The sequence below is a fragment of the Paramormyrops kingsleyae genome, chromosome 1 (genome assembly GCF_048594095.1).
Source record: "Paramormyrops kingsleyae isolate MSU_618 chromosome 1, PKINGS_0.4, whole genome shotgun sequence".
Lineage (NCBI taxonomy): Eukaryota > Metazoa > Chordata > Actinopteri > Osteoglossiformes > Mormyridae > Paramormyrops > Paramormyrops kingsleyae.
Window position 1 is genome coordinate 44,427,999 of NC_132797.1, and position 15,085 is coordinate 44,443,083.

At 38.7% G+C, this 15,085-nt stretch overlaps 1 protein-coding gene and 1 long non-coding RNA gene across 3 annotated transcripts; one reads left to right on the top strand and one right to left on the bottom strand.

Moving 5' to 3' along the window:
- Window positions 1–4,358: 4,358 nt before the first annotated feature.
- On the bottom strand, window positions 4,359–8,776 carry LOC111851083 (BEN domain-containing protein 5-like). Of its 2 annotated transcripts, none has more exons than XR_011992887.1 (8): window positions 8,209–8,776; window positions 7,620–7,740; window positions 7,230–7,542; window positions 7,071–7,118; window positions 6,779–6,826; window positions 5,881–5,915; window positions 5,197–5,407; window positions 4,359–4,681 (listed from the first exon to the last, which is right to left on the bottom strand). XR_011992887.1 is itself a non-coding variant. In XM_072716123.1 (8 exons), the coding sequence occupies exons 3-8, from the start codon at window positions 7,350–7,352 to the stop codon at window positions 4,551–4,553; spliced, it is 489 nt and encodes a 162-aa protein (XP_072572224.1). In that variant the 5' UTR covers window positions 7,353–7,542; window positions 7,620–7,740; window positions 8,209–8,768; the 3' UTR covers window positions 4,359–4,550. The 2 variants fall into 2 exon arrangements, 1 of the variants encoding a protein (XP_072572224.1); XM_072716123.1 differs by having other exon boundaries at window positions 7,337–7,542; window positions 8,209–8,768.
- A 159-nt stretch (window positions 8,777–8,935) lies between these two features.
- LOC111851077 (uncharacterized) lies at window positions 8,936–12,302 on the top strand. The gene is made up of 2 exons (XR_011992888.1): window positions 8,936–8,992; window positions 9,213–12,302. It is a non-coding gene; the product is annotated as an uncharacterized lncRNA (long non-coding RNA).
- The last annotated feature ends 2,783 nt before the right edge of the window (window positions 12,303–15,085 follow it).

Below are 15,085 nucleotides of genomic sequence, written 5' to 3' on the forward strand. Positions count from 1 at the left end.
TTTTATGTTAGAGTAGCACCAGCGGGGAGCATGTCCCATCATGCCCCGTGTGCAGTTGCAAATAGAAGGATCACAACAGCAGGGGTAGAATTACTTTGTTCGGGGGGCACAGCAATGTTTGCCTTTTATCCCCTCAAATATAGGAGGGCACTAAGGCATTTTCCCGTAGGTTCGGAGGGCACCAAGGCAATCAAGAATTACTGGCCAGGGCACTGAGGCAAAAAGGTATATAGCCGGACACATGAAATATTTAGCATTCTGACATTTTCAAGGGCAATAAATGCATTAGCACCCTGTGAAATAGTGTTAGACTAGCTATTGAAAAAAAGATGCCACTACGAACTGTCCCGCAACACTTCCGCGAGCCACTACGAACTGTCCCGTGACAGCAGCTGCAGGACAGTACAGTTTATGCTCTAACTCCTTCTCCGTTTTCACTTCAATTCAATGCACATCTGGTATCAATTATTTCAATCTTCTATGAATTATTACAGTCTATTATAAATTATTACAACGTCAAGTAATGACAGATAATTTCCATAACAATAGATGCGGTATGATTGGGAAAGACATGCATAACCAGCGAAATTACCTAAAAAATTTGGTTATTTTCAGGGTCTTAGAAGCAGCGGCCGTCATTTCAGCCTGCTTTCTTTTTTTCACCCGATCTTTGGTAGGCATTTTAATTGGAACTTTGTGGCCTTATAACAGGTCCTTAACATGTATTTGTCGATGTAAATCGATGATTGTTCACGTGCCAAAAATACCACCAATACAGCCTCACTTTCAAAAGAACTTCTAAACCTTCTCACCCTCCCTATTCTATGAACATGTTGCTATTAGTTTCGGAGGGAGGTAAGCATGGGCTAGAATAGCCGCTCTGAATAATTTAACCATGGAGGCGTGGCTAACGAAAAATTATCGGATGCGCTTATCAACCCAGATATCATGGACATGGCGACAGAGAAGTAAAAAACGGAAGAACTTGTTCTTGATTTCATAAGTTTATTGACTTTATTACGATCTAAACATACACAATAGGGCACAAAGGCAACTGAGGAAGAGGGCACTGCAAGTATCTGCCGGCAAGAACTTGTAAATATTCAGGGCAGCAAAATTGCTAAGGCACGGCGGCTTTTGCCGTCGATGCCGTCGATAAATTCGATCCCTGCAACAGGCACCCAACAAGCACCGAACCCAAATACACAGACGGGAAACACAAGGTTGTAAGATGCCGAACTGCAAGATGCACACACGGTGGAAGATTTACACACGCTAAATACACACAAGGATCGGACCAGGTACATACAAGACATGAGCAAACACATGCGTGACAATAGGGAAATGCAACCATTAACATTAACATTAAATTGTCTACTTGCAATTGAAGCCCTTCCTTGAATAACATACAATTCTGGAAGTGTTTCAGTCCGGGTTTAAAAGTCGCGACAGCACTGAGTCGGCTCTGTTAAGAGTTTTTATTTTTTTGTAATTCAGTGTTTTTATTTGTTTTCAAAGTAACATATAATTTACATCAAACAAGAAAAAGTGTTAGACAATTACTACCCCCCACACCCTCCCCCCAACCCTCTCCCCACCCACCGCACTTCAGGAATTGTTACAGGTATATAAATAGAAAAACTACAATATTACTAAAGATGGTTTAAATGACCAAAATCTCTCTAACTGAATAGAAACAGTACTTCCACATAGATGAAATAATTTTCAAATGGATAAACTGATGGTTGGGGTTTGTGGATGCACGAAAAGTATTATCCCATACTTTTTCCCATTCAATTTTTCTACTATTAAGAATCAATTCGGATAACCACATTCTTGCTTTTGGAAAAATCTCCGCTTTATGAGTTGCAAAACAAAAGTAAAACTAAGAAACTGTTCCTTTGTTTGGCGCATTGTTAATCCATTTTACTACCGGATGAGTTTGAAGATCAGTACCCCAAGGTACCTTGCATGCCTTTAATGCTGCACGTAATTTAAAATATAGAAATAACGTATTCTGAGAAATATTAAACCTTTTAATTACTTCTTGAAAATCTAGAATTGATTTTTCTCCTTTTATGTCATTTAATATTAGAATACCTTTTTCTGCCCATGATGGCTGTACAAAGGGTTTTCCACCAGAAAGTAAATTTAAATTATGCCAAATAGGGGTATGAGTATGCCATACAATTTTAGAAGAGAGGAGACTTTCTATTTTCTTAAATATTTGAAGAGTGTAAGACAAAATAGAACCATAGTATAATGAACACTTCCTGTAAGAGATGCCGGAAAATAAAAAGTCTTGCAGACGAATTGGTGAAATTAAATCTTTTTCTATTTGTTTCCATGAGGACTGTGAACAAGGATCAAACCACTTCACAACTGGGAGCAAAACGAAGGACCAATGATACCATTTGAAGTTGGGGCAGCCCCATCCACCTTCCGATTTGCTTTTTTGAAGTGTAGACCACTTAATGCGTGGACGTTTTCCATTCCACACATACTTTATCAGTAAGGAGTCTAGCTTTTTCCAATAATTTGCTGGTGGGGAAAGAGGAACCATGAAAGAGAGATGGAGAATACCGCTTTTGTCAAAATGACAGGTTCGGTCAAAGGTCAAAAAGGTCACATAAATCAAAAATGACAGGTCTTTGAAGTGAGCCATGTGACGCAACTAGTGTTAATTAAAGGTAAGATAAATCAAAAAAATGACAGGTCTGGGCTGTGAGCCAGCAACGACCAGTGACGTTGGGAGAGGTTTAATTATTATTATTTTTTTATTGTTTATTAATTATTTATCATTGTAATATTTATTATTTTTTTATTTATTATTTTATTATTATTTATTTATTATATTATTTGAGGAGAGTGAATTGTGTGCTTATGAGTGGGTTTTTGTGGGAATAGCCCCGTGCTACGAGGGTGCCGAGGACGGAGCTGAGGACGGGGGCTGAGTGCGTCGGTTACCTGATGGAGCGTGAGCGTACGGTGCCTGTGGAGCGGTACCTTGGGAAGGTCCAAGGCTTTGGAGAATCCGCAAAGGACTCGGAGGGGGTGCCTGTGGAGCGGTACCTTGGGAAGGTCCCGGGCTTTGGAGAATCCGCAAAGGTCTCGGAGGGAGCGATGCTGGAGAGCTGTGAGCTGAGAATTGTGCTGCGCGAGACTGAAAGAAACCCTGTGAGAATGAACAAGTTGGAGCTAAGAATGAGAGGAGGAGGAGGGTCTGGGTCTGACGCTATCCTCCTCCAATGAACGCTTAGCGGCAGTTTGGGTGTGTGTGTGTGTGTGTTGACACCCCGTGCAGCAGCAGCAACAGCTTGGCTTTGTGTGGTAGCGGTTTTCAAGTTTGTGTTTTTCGTCATGCAGCCGTTGTATTACATCAGCGTAGTTCAAATCCCGGTCAAACTGTAATTTGGGCCACACATCAAATTGGACATTTTGTATTTCAGTAAATTTTGTTTGAAGTTTTGTTTTTTCCCCGACTCGCCCGTTATGTACATCGTCTATGCAGTTAAAAGAAAAAACGTACATCGAAATAGACTTAAGACTTATAGACTTATTGACTAGACCGGCGCTATGCGGTAGGAGTGGAACGAGACTTCACGAGACTTTCGGCAGTATCCAACATGGCGGCGCGCTTCTAAAACAAACTAACAAGTAATTAGATATCTTCGCCAACTTAGAATAACCTAAAATTAAGTGAGTAAATAAGTAAAAAGTATATAATTAATTGCGGTTCATTTAAAATCTTCACTCTGGAGGAGTCTGCGGACGGATTGGATAACCTATTTACTTTCATCGACGAGTGTTTTGACCGGATTATAATGGGGAAACCAAAGCCTCTCACCGAGACTCCGACCACCAGCAAAACCGCTTCATCCACCAAGAGGAGCAGACCCGAGGATTCACCCGAGGCGGCCTCCCCACGTAGGGAAGACCTGGCAAACATTCTGGACTCCATTGATAAGAGGCTATCGAGCTTCGACGCACGTATGTCCCTATTAGAAATTCTCCATAGGGAATTCCAGGCGATGCGTGAGTCTCTGGAGTTCAGCCAGAAACAGGTGGAGACGCTTGCTAAGGAGAACGCAGCTCTCAGCTCTACTGGAAAAACCAGCTAGACCAGCTCAAGCTGGTCAACCAGCATGACCAGCTCAAGCTGTGTTTTGGAACATGGTAGCTGGTTAGACCACCCAATTCCAGCTTAGCTGGTGGCTGCATTTTTCACTGACTGATTCAATTGATTTTTAGCTAGTTATTTATGAAAAATTATTAACAATTGTTTTTTAATAACAGCTTCCAGTTACAATACATCTCCAAAGACTGTTCTGCTTCATGAAAAGAAAAAAAAAAACACATTCAGGAGGAGAATTCAGTTTATTTATGTGAATCATTCAACAATGTTTATCAAAACACATTTTGTTTTTTTGTGTCCTTGAATTGATATGAGAAAAAATATTTATTGTAATTAATTGGCAGTAATAACCCTAATGAACATTACTGAACTAAAAAGTCCTAACAATTTTCAGCAGCTTACATCACATGCAAATTCACTTTTTTGGCTTAAGTTTTTTGTTGATGTCTTGAATTTTTTCTGTTATATAGTGCCCAAGTTTTCCTGCTCTGGCCTTCAGCTCTCCTTCATCCAAATTTTTGCCCTTCAGCCACTTTTGAAAGCAACCTAGGAAAAAAGACATAGCTGATCAATCAATTGCACAGCAAATACAATCAACGGATTACATGAACAAAGTAAAAGTCAGAAAAATCTAGCGGGGACCAGTTATTTGTTGTAGTAGCACCTCATAAACCTCCATTTCCACTACCAAGGTAAATTGTTACTGTTTTTGTTCTATACTGATTCTATAAAGACACTGACACAGTTATGTTTTCTTTTTCAATTGTGGTGCTGTGAAATCAGCATTAGAATAGACTGACTAAGCAAATGGTGTATCGCAAATTGTGTTGTTGGTTTGTATATAAGGGTAGTTTGGATTATCTGCCAAAGCACAGAATCACAGTCATGCTGATAATTAGAACAGCACACTCTTTGCTTGTTTACTATTGTGTGACATTATTTATATTAGTATGCACAATGATATTCAAGTATAAACAAATACCTCTGCTTGCAGATAACTATTTCACACTGGAAAAACATTTAACAATTACATAAATCTCTAAAGTTCACATATCACTTACATTTAAGTGCTCTGAATTTGTGAGGTGTCAGAGGGGGTCTGGGATCAGATTTTGTGGTGGGGCAACTTTTTCCTTCCAGGCTACGGTTGGCCAGTGTGCTTGTTCCCCAAATGCACACTGCCATTTCTTTCACGAACAAGCTGTCCTTTATATTATCCTGTATCTTTTTCCATTTTCCACTGTGTACAAAAACACCTTCACCAATATCAACCTGTATGAAAGAATGTTTTAAAATTGAACATTAATCAAGAAATGTAACAGAATTGTAGTTTTTTTTTATTTTTATTTTATGTATAATCAAAATTACACACACATTTTACAATTGTTTTCATTAGCAGTTGTTGGATTCAAAAGAAATCTAAACATTGAGAAAATCACCTTTAAAGTTGTCCAAATGAAGTTCATAGCAATGCATATTACTAATCAAAAATGAAGTTTTGATATATTTACGGTAGGAAACTTACAAAATACCTTCATATAACTTGATTTTTACTTAATATCCTAATGATTTTGGCATAAAAGAAAAATCAATAAAAATGACCCATCTGATGTATTTTTGGCTATTGCTACAAATATGCCCGTGCAACATAAGACTGGTTTTGTGGTCCAGGGTCACAAATAAGAAGTAACAAGTAGACCAAGTGTCTCCTATATATACACTATTTGAATTAAATAAATACATACCTCATGCTTCTCTGAAATTTGTTCAAAGCTGTTCTCTGTAGGAAAGAGTGTAAAGTTAGGGATTTGGACTCCTTATAACAATGGGGCCAGATTAAACATATGGACAACTGTGTCAAGGGGCACCACACAATACATTTTTGCCTGTTCAAATCTTTTTTGTTTTCAATTTAATGGCTATTAAAAACTTTGTGATACCAAATGGGAATGCCACCTGTGTGGTAGTTGTATGGATGATATTTATACCGGAATAAAGATAATGATTGACTGCATTAACCATTGGATTGAAATGTTGATGTGCAGTGATATATATCAAACTTAGCAGATTAAAACAAATGGGCCAAAAAAGGGGGCCAAAAAGGGTGCACCCCTGGATGTGATGCCAATGAAAATATGCCAAGTTGTCCATAAGGCTAACCTGGTCCTGTCACCAAATCTTTTCACTATCCTTAATACTAATACTAATAATATTAATTGTGATTGCAGGGGTCGACAAAAAGGAGTGCCCAATGGCCCAGAGCCAGCTTGAAAGATGTTTGGGACAGTTGACGAATTTGTCACTGGCCCGATCGGGCCAATGCTGCGTTGCCACAAAAGTTTATAATTTGCATGAGTTTTTAAGCCTTGTTCATTTAAAATTAAGCGAAAACAGAGAGACACATCTCTGATGGACAAATAGCCTACAAAAGTATGTCAGAATAGATGAATTTTGGCAACTAAGCATGTCTGAAGTTTAAAAATTACCACTACTACTACTACTAGGCTAATAATTTGTATTAGTAATAGTGGTAGTTGTATTACCATCATTTAATATTTATACATTTATTATTTTATCATTTATTAATATTTATACAGTCATTATTTTTTCTTCTTATTATTATTATTATGCATAAAATCCTACCAGTTGTCACTGGAAGGGCCTTAATAGAGCCTGGAGATGTGTTGTTGCCTGAAAAATAAAGGACAAACATCATGTTTACATGTGTAAAGCAGTCATACATTGGGAAATTCAGTAACCTGAGTGTGGTGTTTTAAAAAATTACCATTACTACTAATACTACGACTAGGTTAATAATTTGTTGTAGTAGTAGTAGTGGTGGTGGGATTGGTATTACCATAATTTATTAATATTTATACTTTCATTATTTTTTCTTATTATTATTTTATTATTATTATTATGCACAAAACTTTACCAGTTGTCACTGGAAGGGCCTTAATAGAGCCTGGAGATGTATTGTTGCCTGAAAAATGAAGAACAAACATCATGTTTACATGTGTAAAGCAGTCATACACAGGTAAATTCAGTAATCTGAGTGTGTAATAATAATAATAATAATAATAATAATAATTACCACAAAGAATTTTGGCAACTAAGCATGTCTGAAGTTCAACATTTAATTTCCTCAATTCCTTCCCTTCAGCAATTGCCTCTTGATATTTCCGAGACAGCAATTTGTACCTCTTTTCAAGTTCATCAAATTTCGATTTTTGAATTAGTTCATCCTCACTCTCACTTGATATTTCATCATCTACAATGAGTTTTTCCCTTTTTGTTGTAGAATGAGGAGGACATAGTGGTTGTTTCCTTTTCAAGGCTTGTCTCTTTTTTAAAATGTCCATCAGAAATGTCTGCCTTCCTTCCTCAATGCTTGTCTTCTGTGCTGTCTGAAAATGCAAGTTAAAATGAAATATCTTAAAATATTTTTTTTTATGACGTTAATTAGCCTTTTCATGTTACCTACAGCATTATCTTTTGCTTCCTTCCTTTCTGAAGTATTGTTTTCTGGTGGAATTTTATCAAGCAGCTTTGGCACTCGAATTTTTTGCCAGTTGCCAGAAATTGTTCAATTTCTTCACAAGTTTCTGGAAAAATACATAAACAAACAAACAAATAAACAAGATGATTATGTGAATAAGTGTTGTGAGTAAATGTTTCTTTACAGTCTAAAACTGTTATATTACTCAAGTATATTTTATTATACTTGATTCATAACCCTTAAAATTCCCTTTAATTTAAAATGACTTTAATGTTAACTGTAAGATGAAGCAAATGTTTTTACCTGTATTAAATTGACAGGAAAAATCTGAAAATCTAAAAATCCACACCTAATTGAACTGGTTTAATTTCAAAACCCATGAATAATTGAGGTTACATTAAAATGTAGAAAGAGCTAGGAGTACCACGTTTTGTGACTATTAGCAACAACAAACTTAGCCTGATTAGCTGCGCATTTTCATGGTCCACAAACGTCCTAACTGTTTGCTAACCTGGTCTTCTACACATTTCATAGACAAATATTGCAATTTAAGATGCTTAAATTAATACTTTACCTTTCATGAATAAAATTTGTCCTGACGTGAACCGTCCTTTTTGCAGAATCCAGTAGGTCTGCGTCGATGAGAAATCCGTCGTATTTTTAGGATCAAAGTGTTTAATGTCTTTAACATTAACGGAGTCTTTAACACGGTCGTCTGAATAATAAACATATGCGAACATTTTGTAACTTAAACACACTGTTCATAGATGTTAAGCACGACCCTGAGCTTTCTCCGTATGTGACGGAATCCGATTTGAGAAGCCGCCAAAAACCGTTGCAAACTTACCTGCGCGTGACACTTTGATACGTCTCGAGCTGCTGTTGCCCCAGCAACAGGTGTACCCGGCGCACATTCAATAACCCAGTAAATTAATGTAAGTAATAAAAATCTACAAAGCTCTTATATTTTATCAAAATTTCCCCAATATTCGTTAAAAAATACCTTTTTTCTTCTACTTTTTTTGGCCAGTTGACAGCTTTGAATACGCTACGCACGTACACGGCCCTTCAAAGGGTGTAATGGTAAGAAAATTAAGAAAACTGTTTTGACAGTATTACCAAAAAATTGGCTGCATGATATACAATTTCTATTTGATATAACTATATTTTAACTTAACAAAAATGGGACAATTCATCCCAATTGTCCATTAAAAGTTCATAAAAAATGGGACACTCACACACACAGACACTCACAACCTAATTTTGATCCCCCCCCCCCCCCCCCCCCCCCCCTATAAGCAGATACTAGAGAGGTCAAGAAAGTCTAGGATTCTTTCTGATTCTAAAAATTCATAGTGGTGAGTTGAGAAAAAAAAATCTGCTAGTTTAAATATTTGCAAACATAAAATTTGTTTACTTTTTGTTTATTATTATTAAGAAGGGGCTGAGGCAGGGGTGGGGGTGGTTGATGGTTACTGATTGGCATGTTAGAGTGAGAGAGATAGAGAGAGAGAGAATAATTTATTTTTCTAATTTATGTCTCAGATTAGATTCTATATTTTTTGTCTTTGAGAACAGAGAGATGTTAAAGAAGAGTAGACAGTGAAGAGATATGACTACAAGATGAAGAGGTATAAGCAGTACCTGGAGCCAGATAATACTTATCTGTTGCCAAGGACTACAAGATTCAGATCCTACACATGCAGTTCCAACAGCGACGCACCTGGTCCATCAAGAAGTCATGTTTTTGAGAATCAGAATCTGAACTAGAGAAAAGAAACTGTATATATGGCACTGAAGGACGAAGTGAGGATGGAAGTGAGACAAATGATGTATGTGCAGTTGAGACAGAGGAACAAAAGAGAGTAAATTGTGCTTTAGGGCATTATGAAAGTGAGACATCAAATAAGTGATGAAGAAAGAATGGAATTAGAAGAAGGAAATTGAATTAAAAAATTGAAGGAAATTAGATGGTGAAAAGTGAAACAGCAAGTGATGGAGTCAGTGAAGCAGGTGAAAGTGATGAAGACAGTGATGTTGAGGAACATCATGATGAAGATGAACCTGACACCAGTCCAAAATTTGCAGAAAACCTAAATGTCCCAATATGCAGGTTTCTCTCGATCACTAAGGCTGAACTACTCCTGATACTCATAACATTTACACTGAAACACAATTTAGCCTTTGCTGCACTGCTTGACCTGTTGAAATTGATTAATTTCATTTTCTCTTCAACTGTACTACCGGCCTCTAAACACATGCTCAGTAAGGTATTTGCACACTTTAGCCAGAGAACAGAGCTTCATTTTCTCTGTACATTCTGTCAGTCATATCTTGCAAGTCAGACAGAAGATAATCAGAGGAAACACTATGTGTGTTCAAACTGCAACAAGACAAACATTACCCAAGATCTGAAAAGCCAGAGCTACTTTGTAACCTTACCAGTCGATTTACAAGTTAGATCACTCCTTGAAAATGACAACTTTAGAGATTCACTCAACATTCGATTTTCAAGAGCAACATCAGAAAATGTCCTTAGGGACATTTATGATGGTGATATGTACAAGGAGCTCTCACATCCGGGTGGAATTTTGCACAATAAGAATAACCTTTGGTATGTGTTCAATTCAGATGGAAGTCCCTTATATAAAGCCTCCGGTACATCAGTCTGGCCAATACAGCTAGCTATAAATGAAATTCCCCCTGCAGAACGTAGGAAAAACATGATACTTGCTGGTCTGTGGCATGGGAAAGGAGAACCCCGGATGGATATTTTTATTCACAGATTTGTAGAGCAAGCAAAAAAACTCATCACAGATGGGGTGATGTGGTGGAACAAGATCACAAATTCGTGGATAAAAACTAAACTCGTAGGGTTATGTTGTTGTGTGGACTCCGTTGCTAGACCCCTGTTGCAAAACATCACCCAGTTTAATGGGTACCATGGCTGTGGGTTTTGTTATCATCCAGGGCAATACATCAGTGGAGCAATCAGGTATCCTGTTAGTGAGGAGCAGCATGCTGACAGAAATGAAGTAGAAATGATTCGAGACATGGAAGAGGCAGTTAGAGGAGGACAGTCTATTAGAGGGGTCAAGGGCCTATCACCATTGGTCGATTTGCCATATTTTGATGTTGTTTATGGATTTGTGCCCGATTACATGCATTGTGTTTTACTTGGTGTGACAAAGCAGCTGTCAAAATTGTGGCTAGAGGAATCGGGTACTGAATTCTACATTGGCTCCCCGGACAATCAACGTGTTGTAAATACACGATTGTCCAAAATAAAACCTCCTCAGTACATTCGCAGACTTCCCAGGGATCTCAGTGAAAGTTCTGGAAAGCTGCTGAGTGGAGATCTTGGCTCCTCTTTTATGCATTGCCTTGCCTCAAAGATATTCTCCCATCAAAGTATCTTTGCCACTTTGCACTATTAGTGCGCGCTGTCTACCTGCTTCTGGGTGACAGCATTTCAAGAGATGACATCAATGCTGCCAATCTACTACTCCTTGAGTTTGTGTTTCGTTTCCAGATGTTGTATGGAGAAAAGTCTATGACATTTAATGTCCACTTGCTACATCACTTGTCAGTGAGCGTGAAAAACTGGGGACCTCTTTGGGCACATTCAGCCTTTAACTTTGAAAATGGCAATGGACAGCTTGTAAAGCTTGTTAAAAATGCCAGGGGAGCACCACTTCAAATTGTCAAAAAGTTCATTATGAGTAAAACTCTTCCGATGTTGGCCAGCCCAGACACAATCAGTGAGAGCACACCGAAGTTTTGTAGAGATGTGGCTGAAACGGACAGACTTAAGCATTTACACACAGTAGGTGATGTCTGCTTACTTGGCTCTGCTGTTGTTTTGTCACTCAGTCTTGAGGAGGAAGTTGCTGTGAGACAGATTATTCAAAATATGCCTGTCGGTATGGAGTGCAACATTTACTGCAGGCTAATTGTGAATTCTGAGGTCATTCACTCCACAGATTACCTAAGACCAGTCAGGTCAAATGACACTGTAGTGATTTTGAAGGATGGAACGATTGGCATTGTCTACAAGATCTTAACTCTGTGCATTCATGAGTCAGAGAGCTGCATTGTGCTGTTAAAGGAAATCTGCCCTGTTGATGTGCCCCTTTTGCAAAATGGGAGATCAAGGACTTTTCTTCCCCACATTTTAGTATGCTCTCCTCATTTAGGTCAATTACGGGCAGTTCCTCCAACCGAAATAGTGAACAAATGCTTGCACATTAACTTCACTAATGAAAACTACATCAGTGTGTTTCCAAACACTGTTGAAAGGGACATTTAACTGAATATACATAAGTGATGCTCTATAACAGCACTGAAAAATTACTGCTAAATTGCTGTAAAATGTTAGCTTACACATGTAACATTTTATCACTCATGATCATTTTGTATATTTTGTAATTATATACTTACAGTATTTAACTCACATTTACTATATTTACTCTATAAATTGCTCTGTATTTATTTATTTATCCAACCAATGTATCATTTTAAATATTTGTTGAGTATAATACTGTACACAGTGAGCATATGGTCTCTGTGGACCTCCGTCTTGTTTAAAATGATAAAATCTGATTAAATGATAGAATTTGAATAATCCTGCTTAAGATACCTACATTAAATTCTGCTACTTATCTTTCAGTTATTTGTGCGAGTCAAGCTGTCTTTCTGTCTGTGCCAGGTTACATTTTTGTTCCCTTAAAAGAGATTTAAACTGCTGTTTTAGGCCATTCCATTTGTGTTAAAGATGACCATACAATATGTTTTGAGAGAGGTACTATTTTTGCAGGCAGTACTGATGTGATATCCCATAAAACATTTATGACAATTATAACATTGGGGGAATCAACTTATGGCATTCAGCATAGGAATTTCTCCTCAAGCAACTAAACAAATATACTATAATTCAGGCCATTCATTCAAAGCAAACCAGAAAAGGCTCCAACATGTCTCTTTGTTTTTCGACGATCCCTATTGAGCTCTGCAATGGATTTGTGTGTAGCATATTTAAGTAAATATATTATAAACTTATATAATACTTGTTTTCAATTCAACATACTATAAATGTTGTTACTGGGTCGATGTGTATCAACTGAACAAGGCAGTTTTAGATCTTGATCAATTTCGTCTGGTGAAGGAGGTGCATTTTAAGTACAAGAAATATTAAATGCATGGATTAATATACCTAATATATTTCAGCAATCCTTAAGGTCTGTTCACACCAAGCATGATAACTATAAAAATGGTGATAAAGACAGTTCTAAAAAAGGCACAGAGAAGCAATTTAGCAAGCTATTTTTTTAGCTGATAAACAACAACAAAAAAACATAGCCACCCAATCAGATCCTATTATAAGAAGCTTGAGATTTAAAGCACCAGACAAGCATGCAGTTAGAATAAACTAGATCATCCAATTTGCAGACGACACTAAGGTGGGTGGGGTAGCAGATACTAATCTAGCAGCAGAGAGGCTTCAACGGGATCTGGATTTAATTAGCGAATGGGCTGATACTTGGCAGATGAAATTTAACACAGATAAATGTAAGGTAATCCATGCAGGGAGCAGAAATATACAGTACAGATATTTTATGGGTTCCACTGAAATAAAGGTAGCTGATTACGAGAAAGATCTCGGTATGTATGTTGATGCTTCCATGTCCCACTCTCGCCAATGTGGGGAAGCAATAAAAAAGGCGAACAGAATGTTGGGTTATATCTCTAGATGTGTGGAGTTTAAGTCAAGGGAGGTGATGTTACACTTATATAATTCCTTGGTAAGACCCCACCTAGAATACTGTGTGCAGGTTTGGTCACCATACCTCAAGAAGGACATTGCTGCCTTAGAAAAGGTGCAACGAAGAGCTACGAGAATGATTCCTGGTCTTAGAGGAATGTCTTACGAGGAGAGGTTAGCGGAACTGAATCTGTTCAGCCTTGAGCAAAGGAGACTAAGGGGGGATATGATTCAGGTCTATAAGATTCTAACGGGTCTGGATGCTGTTCAGCCAAATGACTATTTCAATATTAGTCTAAATACTAGAACTCGTGGCCATAAGTGGAAATTAGCGGGAGAACATTTTAAAACAAATTTGAGGAAGCATTTCTTTACACAGCGTGTAGTCAGAGTATGGAATAGTCTTCCTGCTATTGTAGTGGAAGCTAAAACCATGGGTTCCTTTAAATCAGAGCTAGATAAGATTTTAACAACTCTGAGATATTAGCTAAGTTCTCCCCAAACGAGCTTGATGGGCCGAATGGCCTCCTCTCGTTTGTAAATTTCTTATGTTCTTATGTTCTTATCCACAAGTGTAGATGTTAATATAGTTATCTTTATCATTATTGTGCCTTCAAAAAAAGTGTATGCCAATGGTAACAGTTACAAAATATTAAAAAGCACTTTCAAAAAGTTTGCATGCCTGAGACTAAAGAACTAAAGAAGCATGATATATATAACAAACAGTGGTGAAAAAGACAACACAGCACAACTAAACTGGTCCACCAGGCTCAGCCAGTCCCCACCAGCTCTGCCAAGCTGGTCCACCAGCTCAGCCAGGTCCCCACCAGCTCGGCCAAGCTGGTCCACCAGGCTTAGCCAGTCCCCACCAGCTCTGCCAAGCTGGTCCACCAGCTCAGCCAGGTCCCCACCAGCTCGGCCAAGCTGGTCCACCAGCTCAGCCAGGTCCCTACCAGCTCGGCCAAGCTGGTCCACCAGGCTCAGCCAGTCCCCACCAGCTCGGCCAAGCTGGTCCACCAGCTACAACCAGCTTTGACCAGCTTAAACCAGCTTGAACCAGCTACCATCTTAAGCTGGTATTAGCTGGATTTTCCAGTAGGGAGAGAGTCCGTGAAATCCCTCACAGAGGGCCTGGGTCAGCTCTCGTTAGAAAACAAGAAAATCAAAGAAGCGGTTTTGGATCTCCAGGCGAGAAGCATGAGGGACAACCTCGTTTTTGCAGGCATCCCAGAAGCAGTGGACGAAAATCCCGAAACCACGGTGAAGAACTTCATCCATAAACAGCTCAAACTTCCAGCGGAGACCACAAGTAACATCACCTTCCATCATGTGCACCGCCTTGGAGGTAAAAGATCCGACGGCCACAGACCACGACCCATCATGGCAAAATTCGAGCACTTCAAACAAAAGGAGCTGGTTAAAAGCTGAGGCAGGGAACTGAAGGGGACGAACTTCAGTGTCAACGACCAGTTCCCTAAGGAGATCCTGGAGCGATGCCGGGTCCTGTTTCCCGTAAGGAAGCGTCTCATAGACGGAGGTTCCCGAGCGGTCATCACCGTGGACAGGTTGTATGTCAACGGACAACTTTACCGCGATCGGGATACTACCCCCTGGCTATACTAGAGTAAAATAATCCGGAGGGGAAAAAAAAAAAACACCAAAACCCGCTAACTTTTCCAAGGTATGTCTC

Coding starts and splice junctions, on each gene's coding strand:
- LOC111851083 (XM_072716123.1), bottom strand. Junction 5,916..6,778: donor GGCCCTTCCAGTGACAACTG/GTAGGATTTTAT, acceptor TCTTTCCTACAG/AGAACAGCTTTGAACAAATT. Junction 5,408..5,880: donor AAATTTCAGAGAAGCATGAG/GTATGTATTTAT, acceptor TCTTTCATACAG/GTTGATATTGGTGAAGGTGT.